General features: G+C 40.1%; 1 protein-coding gene across 1 annotated transcript; it reads left to right on the plus strand.

The window, feature by feature from the left end:
- The first annotated feature begins 803 nt into the window (after positions 1-803).
- Positions 804-18,370, plus strand: kcnj19a (potassium inwardly rectifying channel subfamily J member 19a). The gene is made up of 3 exons (XM_044182269.1): positions 804-1,847; positions 13,856-14,072; positions 17,303-18,370. The coding sequence occupies exons 1-3, from the start codon at positions 1,185-1,187 to the stop codon at positions 17,965-17,967; spliced, it is 1,545 nt and encodes a 514-aa protein (XP_044038204.1). The 5' UTR covers positions 804-1,184; the 3' UTR covers positions 17,968-18,370.
- Positions 18,371-24,027: the final 5,657 nt, after the last annotated feature.

Raw genomic sequence — 24,027 nt, forward strand, 5'->3', positions numbered from 1 at the left:
TTAATAATAGCAGTACTTACATGCAATGCGGACATTTGTGTTCTATGTGATTAAAACAAGGGCAACAAAGAGGCAAGGGCGAACCATCCCTTTAAGGACTGTCCTTTGGGAGGATACTAGGCCAGGAAATCTCCACTGTAGTAATGTCTAAATCAATAAGAAGGCTTCACAGGAAAGAGGAGAAGCACAGATTTAATGTCAGACTTAAAAAGAGGCAAAGCCTTTGGACAGTGAGTGCTAGAATATATTTAAAGCAAGAAGTCTAGAAGAAGAGAAAAATTCAGGAAAATATTTAAAATTCAAATGCGTAAGGAATACGTTTTCCATTATTGTTAATTTATTTGACATGAATACCTTAATTTGATACGCTTTAACAATTTGGCACAGGTTAACAGAGGCAACAAGAATCAAGAGATCAAATATGCACATAGGTCGTCCTTCCAGTAGATGGCACAGTTTAACTTGACAGCACAAAGATCCTCCAACCTCAACTCTGTGTGACTCTCCATGCTGTTAATCATACAGAGGATCAGCTACAATGTAATGACAATGTAAGCACTTGTGAGGAATGAGTGAATAAATGAATCAACTAATTAATTCATATATAAATTAAGTCACCCACTGATTTAATTGACCAAATTAACTCCAGAGAAGAGTCAAATGGTCCACCGCTCTCTTTCTCTCTCTTTACACTCAAACGCAGTCTTGTGTAACTCTCCCTCCTCCCTCCCTGCCCCCTTCCGTCCCTCTCCTCGCTTCTCTCTCCCTCTCTCTCTCTCTCCCTCTCTCTCACACACACACACTCACATTTCCCTCCTCATCCTCTACAGCCCACCAGAAGCTGTGAATGGTAGACAGCTCCTCGTATTTCGCTCCGCTGGTGAGCACCACGCCAGTCAGAGTGGCGACTGAGCAGAGCGCACAGCTACAGTCAGCGACCTTGATGTCATGTAAAATAACTGAAAGAATAGTGGATATTTTTAAATAAACGGATAATGTTAGTGCTTTAAAAGCACTGACATACGCGTGATTTTTTATTTTTTATTTCCTAGGATTTGCTGTGCGCGCCACAGTGGCCATGGCGCATTTTACGCACTGCAGGTAACAAGTGTTTTGGAGGCTCAAACAAATAAAAACATGGATTAAACAGCGAGTGAGTTTGCCTTTACTTCAGGAGAGCTCAAATGGCGGCACTTCGTAGAAAATTTGGCGAAGACTACCAGGTGGTTAACACAAATCGGGCTACCACTTTTTCTGCTCCGGTCAAGAAGAAACGCCAGCGCTTCGTGGACAAGAACGGTCGCTGCAATGTGCAGCACGGGAACCTCGGTGGAGAGACCAGCAGGTACCTGTCTGACCTCTTCACCACTTTGGTAGACCTGAAGTGGCGATGGAACCTGCTCATCTTCATCCTAACTTACACGATCGCTTGGCTGGTCATGGCATCCATGTGGTGGATCATCGCTTATATCAGAGGAGACCTAGGAGGCCACGACTCGTCCTACACCCCCTGTGTGGCCAATGTTTATAACTTCCCCTCAGCTTTTCTGTTTTTCATCGAGACTGAGGCCACGATCGGCTACGGCTACCGGTACATTACAGAGAAGTGCCCGGAGGGCATCATCCTCTTCTTGTTCCAGTCGCTGATGGGCTCCATAGTGGACGCTTTTCTCATCGGCTGCATGTTCATTAAAATGTCCCAGCCTAAGAAACGCGCAGAGACGCTCATGTTCAGTCAGGAAGCGGTGATTTCTCAGCGAGACGGCAAACTGTGCCTCATGTTCCGTGTGGGCAACCTGCGGAACAGCCACATGGTGTCCGCTCAGATCAGGTGCAAACTCATAAAGGTAAGCTCAAGCATCAGATGCTCTCTGAAGGTAACAACTGCTTGAAAACTAAATGAAACTCTGAAGTTATAAGAGCTGAGTTGAAGTTAAGCACATGCTGTACATAAATCCCACCTTCTTTCACCAATAAAGAAATGTAATAAAGTTACATGAAAATAAACATGCAGTAGTATAATTAACTTATTATAACTTAGAAGACTCCCTGCTGCTGCAGTGGGTAGCACTAGCTCTCTAAGCATTGCACACTGCAGAACTATGCAAATAGTGGAAGCTTAAGGAAAGTAAAAAAACAGCCTTTTCTTTTTTGCACAATGACTGCACTCTTGACTGACAGCCGGTATCTCTGAAGAATCTTTATTCCCTTTACTTTCCTCTCATCTGAGCCCACAGGAAAAGGAACAGCTGCATATTGCACATCAATGGTTAAAATTAACCTCTTTCTTATTCTAAGTTCAGTTGTAAGCAGGTCCCACTACACAATATAAGCCTTGTTGAACAAAACTGGCTTAAGGTGGCATTACCATAATCCTTCAGCTGCAGGATGGCGAGGCTGAATGGCAGCCAGGTGCATCTCAAACCACTGAGATAAGAGAGTAAAAGGCTGTTGGTCTTTGTGAGGAGTGGGCGACGCCGTGTCCAGCGTTAGTTCCCCTTCAGCTGGTGACACCTGGACAGATAGGTGTGTATCAGTAAGTGGATGTGACAGAGAGACGGCTCCCTGAGGAAGTTAGGCTCAGTGACTCAATAGTGAGAGGGAGCTTCACACGCTACCACAGATCACTGGAGTCAGTAAAACAGCACTCCTGGGAGAGAGAACGCAGACATAAAAAGTATTTATGGCATCCATAAAGAAATGCATTATTTTCTTTCTTTTCTTTAGGGTGTATTTTTTCATTTCTCTTCCCTGAGATATAAAACGTGTTACAAAGCATCACAATGTTTGGTTATCCACTAATGAAGAAGTCAGAACAGATTTTGGGGGAATATAGCTAATGAACCTCGCGCTCTGAAAACAAGCAACTATGCAGAAAATTACCACAAACAGTAGCAAGGTCGGGCAGCTCCTCTTTTAATGATTATAATAGAGCTCCTTTCAGCCACATCCATGTTCAGCGTGCAAAATGGGCCATAAGGAAGACAAACCGCATTAGTGAGGTGCTTGGAGCTTGTTTATGTCTGGCACAGCGTTGGTCAGCTTAATGATGCATGCAAGGCAGGGAGAGGGAGGCAAGGAGGACCGAGCTACTCCACAGTTAGAAGCATGGAGGAAGTGAACAGACCCATAGGCATGAAGTACAATCACACATGTCTACACCGATTTCCCTATCATGTTTTGAATTTCAGCACACTGGAACTCATAGGAATAATCTATCTTAAATGTGTTAAAACTGAAAGACAGGATTCTTTAAAGCAATGGCACCCAGAATTAGAAGAAAAATAATCAGGATTTGTGTTACTCAAAAAAAAAAAGGTATGTATCGCATCACAAAATAATTGAGGCTCAGGGAATTTTTATCCTGTATCATCTTTATACTCCCTCTCTCTGTAAAATACAACAAATACAGCATCCACTGTGTGCTCCTTAGTATTTTTTGCTCCAGGGCTTTGTGGTCCAACCTTATTCTTTCGCTTCAAAGACTCTCTTACCGAGACAGAATTTTTGCAGCAGCTCTGCCAGAGTACATAACACAAAAAAAACAAAAAAGAAGTGAGTCATTGTGCATGAACAAAGCCATTGTTTACGCTGAAGATACCTTTAGATATTACACATCACATACAATGTTTTAAAACCCTCAAATAAAAAAAACTTAAGCAGTCATATTTTAGACTGAATACTCTCAGTGCATTTCCTGTAAAGAAATGTTGGTGGTGCTGTTGAACTGCAACCCTCTTCAAGTCATGCCTGGTTCATGTAAAATACTCAGACATTACTGGCAGAGGAATCATTTTAACTTGTATAGAAACTGTGTTTGTGTGTGTGTGTGTGTGTGTGTGTGTGTGTGTGTGTGTGTGTGTGTGTGTGAGCGAGTTTGTGAAAAGGTTTTTGTGATGACTTGTTCATCATGCTGCATCTAAAACAGAGTAAATGAACAGCTCTCTGACATGCACTCAAACTCTCCTACAAATCAAAACAAAGCTATTTCTCTGACACCACCTCATGATATGACAGTGTTTTTGAGTTTTCTCTGAAATTTTTGCTGGTTTTTATAATTACGACTCCGAGCTGACTGCAGTTAAACTGTAACACTGAGAATGATATCTTGTGAACAGTGGCCAAATATCTATGAATATGGTCCTCTAATGGGACGTATAGAGGACTTACCTCTGCAGATGTGAGTACAGAAGCTTTGCATGAATAAATAAAGACTGGTTTAGTCAACCATATAAGGTCTTTGCCTGTAAATGGATGATCTTAACCCCATTCCCTGTCAGCTCAGCATTTAGCAACACAGTATTAATCCTGTTCACACATATGGTGTCAAAGGCTCTCTTGGCTCTCACAAACCTGAAGCTTGCGGTATATATTTATTATTATTATTTATTTAGCGTTGAGCATACAATTTACATACTCAGCTCTGATTGGGCAGTTATTTTCTCTTGTTGACAAGTAGTTAATTTCCCAAGTGAGTTATATTTAAGCATTGTTTTTCTGACTGAACTCGTTGAAGTTATATCATAAAGAATTGGGAAGCCATTCACCGAGATGATGAGCTTTTCCTCTGTTTTGTTTTAAGTATTTTTCTGTAGTTGAGTTTGAGTGGAAAACACCTACGTGGTTCTGTTTCCTGAGGGAATCAAAATGAGCGTGATCGGTTGTTTCAAGGTCTTTGCTCCCTCGCGTCAAAAGATATTTCCATAAACCTTTCTGAACTTCCTCATGTCTTTGAATAGTGGTTCAGTTCACAATTAATGGCATCTTCTGGCGTCTCCAGTGTTCAAGTCCGTATGTATGGAAATGGGTTAAGGATGATTGTTGTCAGACTCCATCTGTTTTCATAGACTAAAGACTAAAACTTTCTGTTCCACAGAGGCTTTGCCCTCTACTGGAGGGCAAGAAGGCCCTTTTCCAAGTTGCAGCTTAAGTTACCACCACACCAAGCTTCAGGTGCTTTCACACCTAACCTGTTTGGTTCAGTTAAAACTAATCCCGGTGCGTTTGGCTGGTTAATACGGTTCGTTTGGGCTGGTGTGAAAGCTGTCAATCGAACCCTGGTGCGGACCAAACAACTGGACCAAGACTACCTGAAATGTCAGGTTCAATGATCCATGAAGACGAGAGCTTAAATCTACAGAGCCCTGTTACAGTAGATGATGATGCCTGTTTAAATTGGAACCACTTGCTGGCGCTGCTTTGTTTGGACAGTGTGTCGGTGTACCAGAGCTCTGCTGAACTGCCGTGGATGATAACTGGATGACAGCAGAACGAAGGGAGTGACAGACCAACGGAAGCTGTCATACAGATTCCACCATAAGCAGTTGAAATGCAGCTTTGCAGGGTATCCATGACAGCCTCAGAGGGCATCCTGGTGGAACATCCTAGCTGAAAATATGACTGTGGTATTACTTGGAAGGTGGGAGGAGGGCGAGAGAGTGAAGGAAACGATTGAAAGTGATGGAAAGTGGTGAAAGAGCTGGAGACAGACTAACAGTAAGAGAGGGGAGACATAAAAAGAATTAACAACAGATTTTTTCTTAATATTTTCATTGTATAAAAGGTGCCTTCTATTTCAGAGAAATACAAGGGAGAGAAATTCTCTCAGCTGTATATCTCCTCAGAGGATTGCAGGATTGGCTACATACACTAGTCACTAGATCTAGAATTGATTTCCATTTCTTTTCTAATAAGAATAGAGCTGCAATTATACTATCAGGTTGTGGAGGGCCTTGAAGCCCTGCAGTCATTGATTAGCGAGCGCCAGAGCCAGAAAACCTTAAGACTCTGCACTGCTCACGCTCCTCTCTCCTTTGTATTCTGTACTTGAATAATTCAGAGTCTGCACAGACGTATAGGATGTTTTGCTGTAAAAGTGTGTATGCTCAAAAATGCACACACACAATTATTATTTGTAATGTCCGAGCCATAAATTCACAAGCACTAAAACACAGCATTATTATTCTTGAATAAACACAACAAGGCTCCTGACAATAATAATGTATGAGCCTTGTTACAGTATTTTCCACACCCAATTAGAAATCAGAGGCAGCACAGTCACAACAAAACACATTTTTGGCCAAGAACATTGTGACACCATTTCTGCCAACTACCGCCAAGTCACTAAGTGTCACATTGAGGATTAAATCACTTTCCAAGGAGGAAAACAAAACCAGAGCATAAGACATACAAAATACATTTCAGGCAGAGGCAACACCTAAAACCAGTTTTATCCTGGTTTGACTGACCTGATGACTGTACCAACCTGTCTAATTGTGGTGAAGCATAAGCCGTCACCTAATCAGTGAGACTTCACACAGGCCTCCGCACTACATTCACAATCAAGACAAATCTAGCAGGTTTTCACTTGTGATCATAGTTTGTGACTCATGCTAATCAGTATTTTCGGAGCATTAAAAAAAGCTGCCCAGTATCCATAAAAATTACCTTCACGTTACAATTCTGCAGCGGACAATTTATGTAACAGTATGCCCTTTAAATAGCAAGGTGGGTTGGAGTGGTGGATGGGCTTGACTGGAGATGACTTTAATGGCAGAAGCTTGAGTTTGCATCCAATTACTGACAACAACATAGCTTAACCTTAACCATATAATAATTGCCATGCGTGCATATTGCAGAAATAAATGAGTGAAATAACAGTGGTACTGAATGTTACAAATCATCGGGGTCATTCAAAATCAATGTGAATTCTGGCGAAACTTTCCTAAACTTTTGATGGGCCAATTGGTGTCATCCTTGTCAGCTTAGTGAGTTCTAACTTAGTGAGTTGGAAATGTGAACGGTAATTAGTGGAAATTTGGATGGGCTACGATGCAGACGTTTTCCCAGCAGAAGAGAAGAGATGAAGCAAGACTCAATTATGTGTGTGAACAGCTGTCCCATCAATGCACACATAAACCTGAGAAAAACAGCTAGCAGACATTTCTCATGGGTTTGCCTACAACTTTCTTTCACTGTTATTGTGTAAAAGGATAATGAACAACAACAAAAATATCAGTTTAAAGTAAAAGTAACTTAGACACCACACCAAGCCGGGTAAATCTGAAAACCCATAATTTTCACACCCAAAAAGGAGCTTTTCCAATCTGCAAATGCTGGCCTTAGTGGGAAATGGCCTGCCTGCTCAGCCCCAGTCAGGAGCTGTGTGACAGTAAAATCAACTACTAGCAACTTCCTTTCACCTTAGAGCCTCTTCGTGATCACTCATTTTAAATGTCAGTATAGCCAATCACACAGCACAGGTGTCGTCATTAAGCTTTCAGTTTATTATGTAATAAAATAGTGAATTGTAGTAACACAGGAATTGCTGGTCACCTGGTTGACAGGTAGCTTTTATGAGCTGCAATCAAATCACTGCTTTATGCTTGTTCAGTTGTCTGACAACAGAGACATGTTAAATATATAACTAAATCGTGAGTTTGGCTCTATGGAAACACAGTGTAGGTGATTGTGGAGCAAAAGAGAGAACACAACGGACGTTTAACCAGCTGTGACAGAGTAACCAGGCTGTGTCTTTCCCATTCGTTACCAGATGTTGACAGTGATGCACAAATTCTTTTAGACCAAAAGAAGAGGAAGAAGTTTGTAATCGACCTGCTAAAGCTAGTGTGGACATGTGTCATTTTTATACCTAAAGATGTTTTCAGATGTAGCCGGTTTAGTCAGAACATACACACTGTTGTTCCATTACTTTTACTTAACTATTGAACTGTTGTAATTAATACTGTTAGTTATCTATTTAATCAGATTTTTGTTAAGCAACATTTGAGTCAAAAAATGCAAGTTTTATGTTGTTTTACAGTTTCATTCCCTCATGGTGAATATCAGGTATTGAACTGTCTCTGTGCTACCTGTGCACATATGATGTACTGTGATGTGCTATTGCTTCGCCTGGCTACAATCACTGCTGCCATGATCACTGGAAAGTCCGGGTGAAGCCACGTAGTCCTTTTGTGAATTCACCCCTCAGTTGCCAGCTTATTATTATTTTTAGGTGGACCTACATATACTGACAGGTGTTTCTATTATTTAGTCTACCCCATTTATATCAATAGTGGTAGGCTAAATCAGAAATACTTCTCTGTATAACAAAACAGTTCAACAAGACCAAAAACTACATCCTCCAAAATGATCATGAAGTTGAATCAACAACAAAAACTGAACATTATAACCTTCATGATGGGAGGATTTATTGCAGGCGTGTCGTATTAGACTGCATCAGGTTTAGCTTGGTGTACTTAATAAACTGGCAACTAAGAGTAGTCTTTGACCAGTAGTGAAAGAAACACTCTGAACTTTTACTTAAGTAAAGGTAGCAATACCACAGTGCTAAAATACTGTTACAAGTAAATGTCATGCATTAAAATGTTTACTTAAGTAAAAGTACAAAAGTATTAGCATCAAAATATAGTACCAAAAGTAAAAGTACTCATTTTGCAGAATGGCACATTCCAGAATAATGTATATTCTATTATTGAGTTATTACTGATGCATTAATGTGTAAACATCACTTTAATATTGCAGCTGGTGTGGGGCTAATTCTAATTTATTTATACACATATTTATATATACATATTTATATATATATATCCCTTTATATACTACTAGGTAGCTTGTGAATTTCCCCCTGGGGATCAATAAAGTCTTAGTGATTTAATAATATCATAACTTATTTGTTGATTATAGTTGGTATTGTTAATCTGAATCTCGAAAGTAACTAGTAACTAAAGTTATCAAATAAATGTAGTGGAGCAAAAAGTATAATATTTCCCTCTGAAATGTTGTGGAGTTGAAGTAGAAAGTAGCAGAAAATGGAAATACTAGTAGTACTAGTAAAGTACAGTACCAGGAAAAAACCAGGAGAAACCTGAGCAGGCCATCCCACGTGGGATTGTCCAATTCATTTGACTCTTGGTTTGATTTGACCAATTCATCTTACTTTCTAAATGTACTGAGTTGGCAGACGGTATCTGGCAGTGTGAAAGCCTGTGTGATTCGGCTGGCATGTCAGCTGACCTGTTTGCCTATAAGCTCCTCCACCCCTGTCTCAGGCACCTGATTGATGAAGACCCGGCAGAGTGGAGTCGAGTAAGAAGATCATGCCACTTTAAGTCTAATCAATTTTGTTTATCACCTGTCTTCATCCATGAGCATCATTCGCACTGAAACGCTCTTTTTGTGAACATGAAACAAAACCATGTTGCCTTTCTAATGATAATGAGCAGCTGACAGGTTGACTGGGTTGGTGAGTAGCCCGAAGTGATGGGTAGAATATTAAATAAAAATGTGTCTAGTGTTTTCGCTGAACAATCACCCCAAAAGCATAGTAGAAAATGAGTTAAAAAGTGCCTTTCTAGATACGTCAGAGCTCGGGGAAAAAAATCTGTTTATTTGTTAGAGTGTCAGATTTAACAGTAGACAAGCTCAGCTATCTCACAATCTTTGTGCAGGAAGATGCATAGGAGAGTGCCAACAGGGCCTGTGTAAGGAGCTTTGCCTGTCAATGTTTGCATATAGTCATCCATCTTTTTAATCTTAAGCAACAAAGACAGAACGTGAAAAGAAGAATTTCCCTTAGCTAGCATGTGATAACCCACATGGAGGAACGATGCCAAACAGTATTCAGCTGCCTGTAAGCTACTGACAAGTCAACAATGCCTCCCTGACATGAGAGTTGTTCTCCAACATAAATCCAGAAGAGCATCTCATTGATATTCACAGGAGACAGAAATAGAATGCAATGTTTTCTGGCAATGCAAAGCCTGTTTACTCACACTTCATTCACAGTTTGCGTCTCTGAGGGATAAAATACAGGGCAATGACACTGGGAGGTCAGGATGAAGTTGGCTGGTAGCTGCAGAACATAGGTGTTCTGGATGGGTGGATGAGAGAGAAGGCAGGACCAGAGATGTAGTAAACCCACTGAAACCTAAAAATTTGCTCACCTTCTGAAACCTGACATAAATCCCTATCATTTTATCCTTCATTCTGCAAAACTATTCAGTAAAATAGCCTGCAAAAATAAAAATCTGTAAATATGGTGCCAAAGGTGTGCTACCAAAATCATTTTATGAAATTGGAGCATAACTATTCTGACATTAGTTTAAATCAGTTCTCAAAGTTGTTTTAATCTTATTATAGTCAATATTCTGCTCACGTTTGTGTTTTCTCTGCTATTGTTTTGTACGTTAATAATAACAAAATGTCCCATTTACAACTATCACATCCACTGTGTAGTAACGTTATTTCCCCACTATGTAGAAGCCGGTCCTGTACGCTATCATCAGAGTTTAGGCTAACATTAGCAGCTCTATCCTGCTCTTTATTGGATTTAGGGATGTTTATACCCCAGCAACTCTAGCCAATGTTACCCAATATAGTGTGTTTGCCAAACACATCAGCTAGTCCTCATCCTAAAAAGCCTTTTCTCTTGTAACATTAAAAGTGAAAACATAGGCTGTTGTTTGAACATACTAACCATGTTAGCTAAGCAGCTACAGGGTTATCTTACATTTTTCCTTATCATACCAGTAGGCGATATGAGGGGGGACGCCATCCCCCTTGTTAGCAAAATGACCAAAATCAGTCCCCCTTGTTAACCTGCTCAAAAGATGATCTGTGCTTTGTCTCGTAGTGGCGCTTCACATTGCTGCTTTTAATAATCGCCACGGTCTTGAAACATAGCCTACTGGTTTTAAACTGCCTGTGGGAAGATTGAACATGTAAGAGTCTGTCCATTCATGATTAAAAGCTCTGTTTCCACCGTCTGCTTTTCTTTTTTCAGAGCACTGCTTGTGAAATTATTTCTCCAACTTGCCTCGTCTCTGCTCTCCCTGTGTGTGCGGGTCGCTAAACCAGTGCCATAAAGGATAGAAAAGCTGCGGCAGTTAAAATAGAAACACGCCGTCAAAATTGAATAATTCTCTACAGCAGACAGGGGGAAAGAGAAAGTGCGGCAGCAGCATGCCAGAGGCCGGGTCAGAAATGAACAGAGCTTGGACCAAAAGTGCTCTTGAATGCTCATAAACATGTTTCTTTTTTTTTTTGCTGTTCCCACTTATTTTTTAATCAAAACAAATCTTTGTGCCGCCAAAAGTGTTTATTTGATAATATAACTTAATAATTATACATTATTTCAGAATTTAGTAAATGCCCCTAAAATTCAGTTCAAGGGGCAAAAAATATGCTTTTCAACTGACTCTTGGAGCTACCATTAGCTTAATTAACTAGCTAGCTACAGCTGATAAAATCTGCTAGTAACAGTCGGCATTTCAGCCAGCAAAATCAGTGGTCGCTGGCTACAAATGAGAAGACTGCTTTTTGAAATTAAGGACGCAAAAAATTGTCGCAAAAATGACAAAGAATTTTGATGGTAAATCTGCCACCACTGTAAGCATTATATGTCCAGTCTATGTACAACAGGGTTGCCAGGTTTGACAAAACCAGCCCAATGGCCAATCAAAACCAGCCCAAAGGCCAATAAAACCAGCCCAATACCAGAACTCAAAATATACCCCTGCCAAACCATATACACTGCTTTTGAAATCCAACAGCATTGCAATCATTGCCAAAATATATTGTAATATCAACAAAGTAACACCATAAATGTTTAGTGTGCCAGCATTAAAAGCAGTTTTTAATAACAGTTATTTCACCTAAGTCCTAAAATGGCCCTGTGTAATTAGATACAGTATGTTCATCATAAATAAAATATAGTTCTCTGAACGTGTAGACTAATTCACTGATGGACAAACTAGCCTGTTGCTTTGTCTCATCGCTTTCTCTTTCCTTTTCCCCTTTCCCCTCGTTCGCCCTGCCTGGACAACATGAATGTACTGTTTTTACTTAATATGCATTCACTGTAGTTAATGCAATACCTTATTTCAACTAAAACACCTTATCATGTTGCTTCACTATATTTTAATCATATACTGTAAATATACAGTATTTGTTAGCATTTTTGTTTATCATATCATATATATATGATATATCATATCAACTGATACACCGCCAGGCAGGCGAAGAGCATGTTAGGCATGTTGTGTCCCATATACATGTGGTTACATGCTGACACAAAGAACAAAGAATTCAACCCGCGGCAACACTTCAAAAGTAGACCGATTTCGCCGGAAAACCATGGACCTGGCAACACTGATGTGCAAAGCCGAAAAGCCGTAGCAACAGTAACTATGGGGGGCGGGGCTTAGCAAACAATCAATTGCTGTTAATACTAATTGCACGGTGTGCTGACGTCAAAGATTTGTTCTGTTTTATTATCACCAGATGACACTGACTCAGTAATAAAGGCTGAAAGAGGAAAATGACTTTGTGGGAATAATGTGTCCATTATTTTAGGATTTAGTACGAGAACAAAAGATCCAGAAATTGCAGAAAGGGATATAAAGTAGGGGAGTGGGACTGTGTGTATCTGTGTGGAAGATCATTATGAAGCTGTGTGTGGTGGAGGAATAGTGTGAGTGTGTGTGAGTGTGTGTGTGTGTGTGGGTGGGTGGCTGGTGGCTGACGCATCCCAATTATAAGTTGGCGGTGTATCAATGTAGAAATTTCACAAGCATGTCGAATATTTGTTTGCTATTATAAGTAGAAAAGAAAAAACACAAAATGAAGTGTCTTATCTCACCCTTACTGCAATGGAAATCTACCCTGCTCCTTATTATCTCAAACGAGATGATTTGCAAAGATAATCTTAACCTTTGAAGGTCTGATTTTTCTTAAATGACATGGAAATAGCCTGTTTAAACTTAACTAACTCTGAAACACATAAGCCTGTTTTTAGCAGGGTTGGCCATTCCTTCAAGTTTTTAAATTGAAATATTTCACATGAATAAATAAAGCTTTTGAAAAAGCTGCAAGCCTCTTCTGTGAGAGCAGGGTGTAAGAATATGGCAGAAAATTTAAGAGAATGTTCTGGAAAGGGTAAAACAGACTGCAAACGGCAAACAGGAAGAGAAAAGGTGAACAGATTGATTAGACAGAATAAGACAGGAAAGGAGAAAATACATCCAAGAACGTCATCTGGGCAATTAAATGCTTCCGCACCGGTTAACACCCTGTGAGCAAATCCTGTCTAAACACGACTGTCTCATACGTCCACCTGCAAGTTTGTGTAGAAATCAGTTTGAAGTGCCAAGTCTGTGGTCACTGCAAACAGGGTACCAATGGATATTTGATAAAGAAGAGATAGCTGGAGAGAGAAAACATCTTCCATCAACTTTCCAGGAGGGTGAGAATCACCCCATCACATCTTTAGACTGAAGCAGTTGTGGAAAGTTAATTTACTCAAATGCTGCACTTGAACTACTCAAGTAGTTCCATTTTCTGCTATTTATACTTTAAAAACATTGTATCTAAAATACACTGTCATATATAAATGACCAGTGGTTTCCAACTTTTTTAGTTAATAATCATCTTAAAACCCCTCAGATTTATCTCATCTCAGATTAACCCCTAGGTTGGGAACCACTGGACTAAACTATGTAACTGTGTATAAAGTATTTAAAACTAGCGCCACTTTGACCAGCTGTTTTACAGCAACAGTAAAATGTGACTTACAGATTGATGCATCAATATTAACAATCTAATAATGTCATATATAATAATATATCAGTCACAGGGGCCATTTTTCTGCAGAACAAGTACTTTTACTTTTGACATTTCAAGTACAGTTTGTTGCTAATACTTACATACTTTTACTTAAGTAACATTTTGAATGCAGAACCAGTAATGTACTTACTTATTTTCTATTTCACTTTCTTGGCTCTTCCCTCTGTCTTTATCCACTTCTTTCTTGTTCTTGTTGTCAACTGCTTTTCAGTCTCGTCAGACACCGGAGGGCGAGTTCCTGCCTCTGGACCAGTGTGAATTGGATGTTGGTTTTGGGACAGGTGCAGACCAACTCTTCCTGGTGTCCCCTCTCACCATTTGCCATGAAATCAATCCCAAGAGCCCCTTTTTCGACTTATCTCAGCGCTCGCTCATGAACGAACAGTTTGAGATTGTCGTTATCCTGGAGGGCATCGTGGAGACCACTGGTGAGGGATTCTTGCTGATTTAAACTTCTTTTCCGATCACTTCTTTCATCTCTTTCCTTTTATGCTTTTTGTATCCACTTCTATCCTATTGCTTCTTTTCTTCACCCTCCTCGCTCTCAATTTAAATGTAAATTCCTATATTAATATCAACCCATATAACAATCCTCTCTAATAGATACTCGCAATCTAGACTTTGAAATCTAATTTCTCTGCCTTCCCAGTTTTGCATATTTAAAGAACACAGGAGCTGAAAAAAGTGAGAATGAGAACAACACATGAGAATGACACCCTGATTGAATTATGAGGGATATTTTATTACTGCAGAATCGGTTTATACCCACCCTATGCATAATAAAAGCCTGTGGTCATAGATGCGTGTGTCACTTTGATGAATGAGCCAAGGTTTTAGTAGAAGTTCCACTCCATTTTTCAGATGACAGCTGAGAGCAGAGGTAATTCTGAGCCTGTGAGACATTGTTATATAGCCACCACTGTAAACTACAGGCAGCCATGCTGGAGTACTCTCAGCAACAACACTGTTCTCTCTGTTGCATATTTAACAGAATGATTCTTCCCTAAAGTCCAACACAAATAAATCCATCTTCCTCTTTTCTTTTCAGCTCTGCATCTATCCATCCCCCATAACCCTCACTGTACCACTGCTGTAGAAGAAACCACAGAGCTGAATAGGCTTAGAGCAGGAGGGAGGGATCAGCAGGGAAGCGTAGAGGCATTCAGGCAACACGGTCTGTGCTCTGTTGATAATACCGTTAAATCAGGGTGCAGTCGGAAGTTTAGTGTCGCAGTGTTGTGGTACTCAGAGCTGAGGAGTAGAGTGGGAAAGCCCTGGCAAACCATTTGTCACCTTCAATGTTCCACAATATCCCAACATCCACAGACTAACATACATCCCAATAACCCAAACACATTAAGAGTCATCCCCTCACATCCAGCCACTGCTGACAGTTGTTCAGATATTCCAATTATGTTTTAACCAGACTTGACAGATTACCATGCAGTCACTCTAATACTTGTCAGTTTTAGTTTATGTCTTAGAGGCAGTATTGATTCTGTTTCTCCACAAAACTGAAGGTTTTTCTGTCAGGTTTGTGACCTGACAGTATGTGACCCTGAACAGGTGTAAGCAGCTAAAGAGAATGGATGGCTAGATGGAGAATGTAGTCTCTATAGAAAATATAACCTCCACAGTTTTTATGCTCAGTGACTTAATACTGTGACAAAACTAGGCTAAACATAATTACTTTATTGACTTTATTTGACTTATTGACATTTCTTTGTTGAGAAAAAGTTACAATAAAAAGAGAACAATTTCAAGCCATCATCTAATCAATGTCTTGAAATCAATGTTCTATATCTGAAAACAGAAGGTACTCACTTTTTCTAAAATGGACCCATGCAAAACATACCAGAACAAGACATTAAAAAAAAACAGGCCCAATACAAAAGGGATCAGAGGATAATTAGACCTAATCCAAAATGCGGTCAACACAAACACAAAGAGAGAGACAGCAAAAACAGGTAGCAGCATGATTCACTAAGTAATGAGCAACTGGGGCTAAAAGAGCAGCAATATATGCCATTTTTTCCTGTACGCTGACACTCTCAGTTGTCTTATGAAACACATTTTTCTCCTGTGATGATTATGACACACCACATGATCAGAAATGGTAGGGAGTGTGCTCAGATCCACCCAGGTATGAGATATATTGACACACAGACCAGAGTCATGTGGCAGTAGAACAGGAGCCTACCTGGACCCAATTAGACTGAATATCATTTGAAGCCGTTTTCTAGGAACAAAGAGGAATGTGAACACAGCAGAACAGAACAGGTGAACAGAAGATACTATAATACAAACCTTTCTAAACCATTGAGTATAGGATAGTCAACTTGGCTTGATGTAAGTCCCTTTACTCTTTTTTGCTCTGGCATATCAACTCCATCTGTAGGTTACACTTTCACTAATATGCAGATGACACACACCTCTCTGCATGTGTGCAATTAGATTCTTGCTAAGTAACAGTGGTCAGATTCAAATAGAGTCTCACAAAAAAGGCAAAGCATCATAATGCACTCTGTAAACAGCATCAGTGAAGGCTACTGCTAGGAATTTTACACAAAGTCTTCTTCAGGGACGCCCTGTTCACTGTTTGCCAAGTGTTTGCGTAGTTGTGCTGAGGGCTTTTATTTTTATACAAGATGCAGTAAACATTAACCAGCTGGTTGAATACCCATATGACGCCTGAATGATGAAACAAAACTGGCATGCCTGTCAGGCTCTAAACCCACAAGCGTCTGCTGCACCAGTATTACTGCTGTCTTATGCATCTACAGTCAGCAGAAATACAGTTATTCTCCTGGTAAGAGATGAGAATACAGCTGGACTCACCCACATGATTAAAGCCAAACCTCTGGGCTAATTAAGAATAAAAAATACCTTTGTGTAGATGTAGAACTGTTGAAGGTTTTCTGTGGATGAAGATGAGTAGTGAGCCTGGAATAGCATCAGGCTATGACATAACTGCACATATCATCCCTCAGAGGGACGGGATCAAACTCCTACTCTGCAGCTAACTGTAGTGTTTAACAGAGCCACTGGATCAGAAAAAATATGGACTAAGTGCATATTTATCGTAAAGGACCTCCAACAAGCATTCAAATATCAAGATAATAATTTTACAGGAGCTGACAATTGGGGAGGGGGGGGAAGCATCAGTGCTTTGACCTCCAGGAACGAATATTTAAAGACAGAAAAAAACACGAATATATAAAAATTCACCTTCTGAAATGGTACATAAAGGTGTCATTTATTTGATATCATAGTTATTCCATTTCAGTACATTAGAGGTGACATGCTTAGAATATGGAAAGACATAAAGTAGATAAAGCAGTAATAATAGTTGGTAGTAATAGCTATTTAGCTGCTTTCATAAACCATTTGGGAAATGGCAAGAATCCTTCCCTGTGGATTTACTGTTGAAACAGTATTTAAATCTCTAGTATGTGACTAAATGGGACTAGATGATAGATTGCACAGGAAGGAGCATGAAGCAGTGATACCACAATAAATAAGAAAGAACAGAGCGGAAAAGGAGATAATGGGAGGGAATGCTGCCCTTTCGCATTCCTCCTTATCAGCCAATAATTGTTTTGTTGGAGCTAAACTCCATTTATTTATGCATTATTACTACGCTGTCACTCTCTCATAGGTATGACATGCCAGGCACGGACATCATATACCGAGGATGAGGTTTTATGGGGCCATCGCTTCCTGCCGGTCATGTCCCTGGAGGAGGGCTTTTTCAGGGTAGACTACTCTCAGTTCCACAGCACATTTGAGGTACCGACACCACCATACAGCGTCAAGGAGCACGAAGAGAAAAATTCGCTGCCCTCGCCTCTATCCACTCCCACCCCCGCACTGACTGAGAGCCATGGCGCCCGGCGCGACCGGGTGTTTTCTGTGGATTGCATCAACACATCAGAGGAAAGGGGCCGTCAAGGAGGGATTGGGGGTCGACTGCCGAGCAAGCTGCAGAGGATGAGTTCATCTGGGAAGGAGGACCTGCAGAGGAAGGTGCTTCTGCTCAGCTCCCAGCACTCAGAGAAGGCCTGCAGCACAGGAGACCTGCCCCTAAAGCTCCAACGCCTCAGTTCCTCGCCGGGACCCGTGGCGGAGAATCGGCTGCAACTCAAGTCCCTCAAGGTGGGCTTCGAACCCATGACCCAGTCTACTGGAGACCTGTACCAGCACAGCCTAACGCCCACGCTGTCCCCTGCTCCGGTCCCCATGCACAGCCCACTGCTCTCAGCTGGAGGGAGGCCGGAGGACAACCTGCCAGCAAAGCTACGAAAGATGAACGCTGACCGCTGAAACCCCGATATTCCCGGGCCACAACAACAGAATCCCACTGACCTCCGATCACACACAGACAGGAGGAGACGTGCATGGAAACAGATTCAGAGATGTACTTTACCTTTGGAGGCTTTGAAAGGAAAGAAACTGATGGTTTACTGACAATTTATTGATTATTTTTTTCTTGAGACACAACCTGTACTGGAATTACTGTGATTTTTGAGTTTCATAGCAGAGGCATTCATGCAACAAGAAAACACACACACTTCATGCTTAATGCAAACTTGCATCATTCTGCAAGAGTTGTGCATGTATACACTAAATCCATTGTTTAATGTATGCACACTACACTTAATAGTCAATCTTAGTTTTATCAAAATATAAATTATATTAAGATGATAATAAATGCTGTTTGATGTTTCTCCTCCTCGTGTTTTTATTATCACCCCAAAAAGATGTCGATGAACTGATCGTTAGTGCAACAGTTTTGCCAAATGTCATAAGTAATCCAACAGTGCAATGCAATGCAGTTTTAATAGGCTGTTGTTAATGCCCTCATTTTGTCCCCTTGGCAAGCGACACTTTTCTCAGTGGATAAAGTGCATATAAGAGAGAGAGAGGATAATGAGCTACGCTGCTGCTAAGAGAGAAATATGAGGGGTATTTATTGGAGAATGGAGGCTGATTACAGTCAACACATTCCAAAGGAGTAATGTGGTCACTGAGGCATCCATTGTTTGGAACAAACAAAAATGTATGTCTGAGCAGACGACCACAACTTCGCTTAGTATACGTTTCATCCATTTATCCAGGTATGTACATACAACAGACTTAATTTAAAGTCATATTTGGTCAGCTTTTGTATTAACAACCTGTGTAATTGGAGATTTACCATATAGCACAATCCCCTGTTTCCTGACCAGAACCGTAATGTCTTCTAACAATTTGAGAAGAACAAACTGAGATTAGAGCAACAGAAGGCAGAAGATACGGGGCTAAACTCAATCCAGGTATTAACACACCACACTGTATGGATGTAACTCCACAAAAAGCTAATTTAGCACCGCAGGGTCAGCTTATCTGAAGCACCTAGAACAGCTAAGCCTTAATTTCACCACTACAGCAACACAAAGACAGGAAAATTAATGTAAAAGGGAAATTTTCCCTGCTTCAACTGCAGACACCTTTCCCCTCTCATTATGAATCTGTGACTTCGACCACCCACTTAGTTTACACAGAGCCTAAACTGCTCTGTACACTCTATTCCTCTATAGTCACATACAGAGCCTTGTGTGTGTTTGTACACTTATTCACTACACAAGTGGTTTGTCACTGTTCTGATGCTGTGTATGATTTGCCAAATTACACAATGAATAGAAATAGGCTCATTACAAGACAGAGAACCTCAGATGAAACATGGACAGTTAATGAAACTGAATATGATGATTTAACGAAAAACACAAACACTTGATGAGAGTGACCCATTGTTCTTCTGCCTACAATTAATTACTGCTTTCATATGTGACCTACAGATTCAATTAATCAATAAAGTTGAAGTAAGTTTATTTTTTGAATTAGGCTATATCATGTAAATAACCTCTTACTCTATTCATCCACTTATTTTTTCCACTGTCAACCAACCACCCATTGTGCTGTTATTATTAAAACCAGGTGGAAGCAGTTCATAGTTTTTCATGTGATTGCTGTATATTCACTAACTAATAACTTAATATGTTCACAATGATCATGCCAATCATTCTGACAGTCAAACTGAGTTGTCATTTTGCTTCCCTTCATTCATTCAGCCTGAAGTCCTGTGCATGTTAGTTAGTTAGTTGTTGAGAGCAGATAACGTTTGTCATGTTCATTTAAGACATATGCAGATTTATGAGTTGTTACTTCAGTATGTGGACTTACAGCTGCGTCAATCTCACACACGCTTGTCACCATTTTAGGCATTTTTTGTTCTATGAAACTATGTGTAGATGTGAGCAGCAAACCAGCTGGTAACGGCTCGCGTTTCACTCGTGAGACCTGAGGCATCTTTTCCTGAAATTGAAAGCAGTGACTGTGACTTCAGTACCACAGAGTCTCCAACCGTTGCTGACGTTCAAGACTGTGGTTCAGCTTGGGACAAACCTGAAGACTAGCTGAAACCTACAGACTGGACAAACCACACATAAAGACTGTTTCCACCATCTTGCGCAGATTTTTAGTCTCTGACAGTCAGGAGCATAAACCTTACGACTGAGTAAATACTAGACAACACACTGAACGACTGGTCAGTAATGACTGGAGTTCTGGCGGTAGACGGACCCGCAAATCTCACGAAAAAACATCAATTGTCACTGTGTGTTACTGTTCCAAAACAAACATGGACAGTTTATATGTCCAAATTCATCATCAGCTCAGTAGTCAGAATTTGCATCCCTGCCTCTAGAGAAGCTTCAGCAGATGCGGCAGACATAGTGGTGAGTGACAGAATAAGTGGTGGAGAGGGTGTAAATTTGCCACAAACACTATAACACTGATTAATACTTGTACGCTACTAGCTTACAAGCTGTAGAGGTAGTATTACTACTGAGGTATTTCTACTACTACTACTCTCAGTTGCATGGTCACAATCTTTCACTGAACCCTACTGTCCACATTGCTGACAGTTATGTAGTTATATGTCGGGGTGTGTCGATTTTTCAAAGATTTTTGGGGGGTCAAGTGGACGGAATAGCTGGATTTTCTATGGAAAAAGGAAAATAATTTCTGTTGTCATAAACACTATAAAATGGGACCAGGATCAATAGATAGTAAGTAAAGAAAGTAACTATACACATAATTTACTAACTCAAAAAAGTTACTCTATAAACATGACCATAATCTTTCCCTATCTGTAACCAAGTATTTTTTGTGCCTAAACCTATCAAAACCTTACCCATAGTGGTAGCAGATCAGAAAACACGTAAATGAATCATAACAGTGATATATTTTTGAAGGCACCGACAATCGATGTCACCCTGCAGATACGCGCCATGAGCTATTCCTTTAATATGTGGTTGTATTAGACAAATGAATGATCAGGACTGCACTGTATTATGGCACTATCGGATTTACAGGTTTCTGCATCAGTGTGATGACAGCTTGATTTATCAGGTATTTAATTTGCTTGATTAACATAAAACAGACATTTGTACTTGGTCATTTTATATATATAAAAACATTTCCCAATTGAATTTCCAGAATATTTACTATATGACAATACATGTCAATATCCCTACGTAAAATTACGTATATAAATAATGCACCCCTAATGTATCAATAGTGGCCCATAGCTCAATTTTGCCCAGGGCCCTTAAGCAGTTTAACCCAGCCATTCTCACAATTACCTTCTTGGTTGTGTTAATAAATCTTTCTGTTATTTTAATTGAAGTGATTAACCACATATATGTGTCAAGTAGTACCAGAGGACAAAAAGCACTCCGACTATCCAAATGGCCGATGGGTCATTTGTTAATTTCACAACCTCATCCACTTACATCCCAATAAATTGGCCTCATATATAAGTTGACGACACCCATCACCCACAAAATTAATGTTATTATTCTCCATGCGGCGATGCAGTTATGCAGCAATGACCATTAGTGTGTGACAACAGGAAGTATTATTTCCTGTGGAGCCCTGACGGACTATTTGCTGCAGGGGTGGGCGGGGCAGGGCAGCATTGGGAGGAGACAGAACAAATGCAATTTAGGTCCTAAGAAATTTTCCCCTGAAAACCCAATTATGTCTCAGTAGGGAAGACAGGGTGATATGGGTCATTTTTGTTCTTTTTAATGGAATGACAGAATGGCTGCGTGTAATGATGGGGTCTCTTTTTATTCTCTTGGCTTTCACTCACTGCCCACATCACTGTCACACTTCTCTCTTCATTTCCCCCTCCACACACACTCAGTACAATACAGTCCACTGCAGGAAGAGTATGATTAAAAGTCCTTCAAAAGTGTGTGATTAAGAAGTAAAAGACTTTTCAGTGTGAGAAGATGGATTTCAAATAATTTCTCAGAAAAAAGTTCTCTTGCTTTTGCTGAAGGCTGTGAAGTGAGGAATTGAAAAGTGGGAAACAAGAGGAGTGGGGGTGTTCACTCTCTTTGCAGTTTGAGCCTCTAATGTCGAAATGTGTGTGCGTTTGAATTTGTATGATCATATTTTGTCAAAATGCACGCCTGCATGTGACAAGTACAATTTCACAGTAGAGGTAGCGTCAGACAAACGATTTGTCTGGGGAGGAAAAGTGCTTATCAGGCACAATGTAGCCAGAAGAACGCAGCCATAAAAGAGCATGAAGGAACCAAAAAGAAATAAGTAGATAAGGAGGGGGGAAAGGCAGTAAATAGATAAATGGAGCATAGGGGGAAGCCATTACTCATGTTTACAGGTTGAGAGAGAAAGAAGAGGAAATGTTCAGTGTAATGTAATGATGGTGTAGCAATGCATGGAGTTATACTGACAGGTGGACAGGTGTCCATTTGATGCCTTGACAAATGGACACAAATCAAATATGCAGCCATAGGCACATAACATTCTCATTATTACTCATTTAGTCCCGCAGGATTGTGCCTGTGTGTGTGTGTGTGTGTGTGTGAGAGAGGTTAACAGTGCCATTAGGTTTCATTTATTGTGTGCTGCCTAATTGTGGTTTTATGATGCTGGTGGCTTGAACTTTTATTAATCAACACGCCTCCAACATTTACTTTGGAATCCAAATCCCACCCACGTTGAAATCCCAGACTCAAATATTATGATGCATTATGATGTACATAGCAGGGATATTATACAGAAATATAAGCCTTTGATCCAACTTAACGGAACTCCAGTTTTTCTGTTATTTTCTTCCAGACCCTCCTGCCTGTCTTCTTGTCTCTACATGCAATAGTGTTGCCTCTAAATTGCGCTTCAGTTTCATTCTAAAGATAGTAACTATTTGGGTTGTGATACACAGTAGTTTAAGTTTTTCCAGTTCATGTAGTAGTGTATTCAAAGCTGTAATTTCCACTGGAGATGTAAATTAAAAGGACAATGCTCTTTGATGTAAAGATATAAATATTTTTTTTAATTGAGAAAGGTTAATTGTTGACATTGAAAAAGTTAGAATTTTGTGTCAAATTGTCAATTTTTCATATAATCCCTAGAAACAGATATCTGCATAATGCAGAATCTGTAGGTAAGGGGCACGATTTTGGTATCAGAAGCGTTCTGGTTTCCATTTTTAGTCTGTTTGAAGTCTGAGTAGTATTGACCAATCACGTTTGAGCGGGCTTTGGTTGCATGCAGGTAAACAGTCCATGTGGAGAGCAGAGGTGAAATGCAATCTTGGAACCCATCGACTGTCGTCTGCCAACGATTTAGCTTTTGATCAATCTCGGAACCCTAGAGATTAGTTTTTTTTAAAATGCATCTGCATTCAAATCGATAGCCGATGGGTTCCAAGATTGCTAATCCGACTGTAAACAATGATCAGGTATTAGAAATTGTAGGCAATTATTGACTTTGTGCATTGTAATGCAGCAATGTGGATTTATTTGTATACTAAATTATTATAGATAACATGATAGCCACTTTAGATTAGATTCAACCTTATTGTCATAACACATGCACGAGTACAAGGCAACGAAATGCAGTTTAGGTCTAACCAGAAGTGCAATAAGAAAGTGCAGGATAAAGTGTGTGCATAAATGCAGGATAGAGCAATATTATGAAAATAGTGGTACTATTGACATTATATACAGATGGCATTACTATAAACAGTAAAGTATACTGATGGTTTTGTACAATAATGAATTGGACTGGGCAGAACAGCAGTGCAATGAATGTTAAGTAGTGCAAATTATGGACAGAAATAGTTAATAGCAGTAGATAAGTTGCAGTATTCAGTACATAGTACTGGAGTGCAAATGATGCAGTATATGTATAAATAAATATTTCGGTAGTGCAAATGAACATGTGGTACATGTAGCAAAAACAATATAGCAGCATTTAAAGTTAAGGTGTATGAGGGGACAGTGGAATCAGCGGGGGGCAGAGTTC

Source organism: Siniperca chuatsi, linkage group LG21, assembly GCF_020085105.1.
Source record: "Siniperca chuatsi isolate FFG_IHB_CAS linkage group LG21, ASM2008510v1, whole genome shotgun sequence".
In the NCBI taxonomy this organism is placed as follows: domain Eukaryota; kingdom Metazoa; phylum Chordata; class Actinopteri; order Centrarchiformes; family Sinipercidae; genus Siniperca; species Siniperca chuatsi.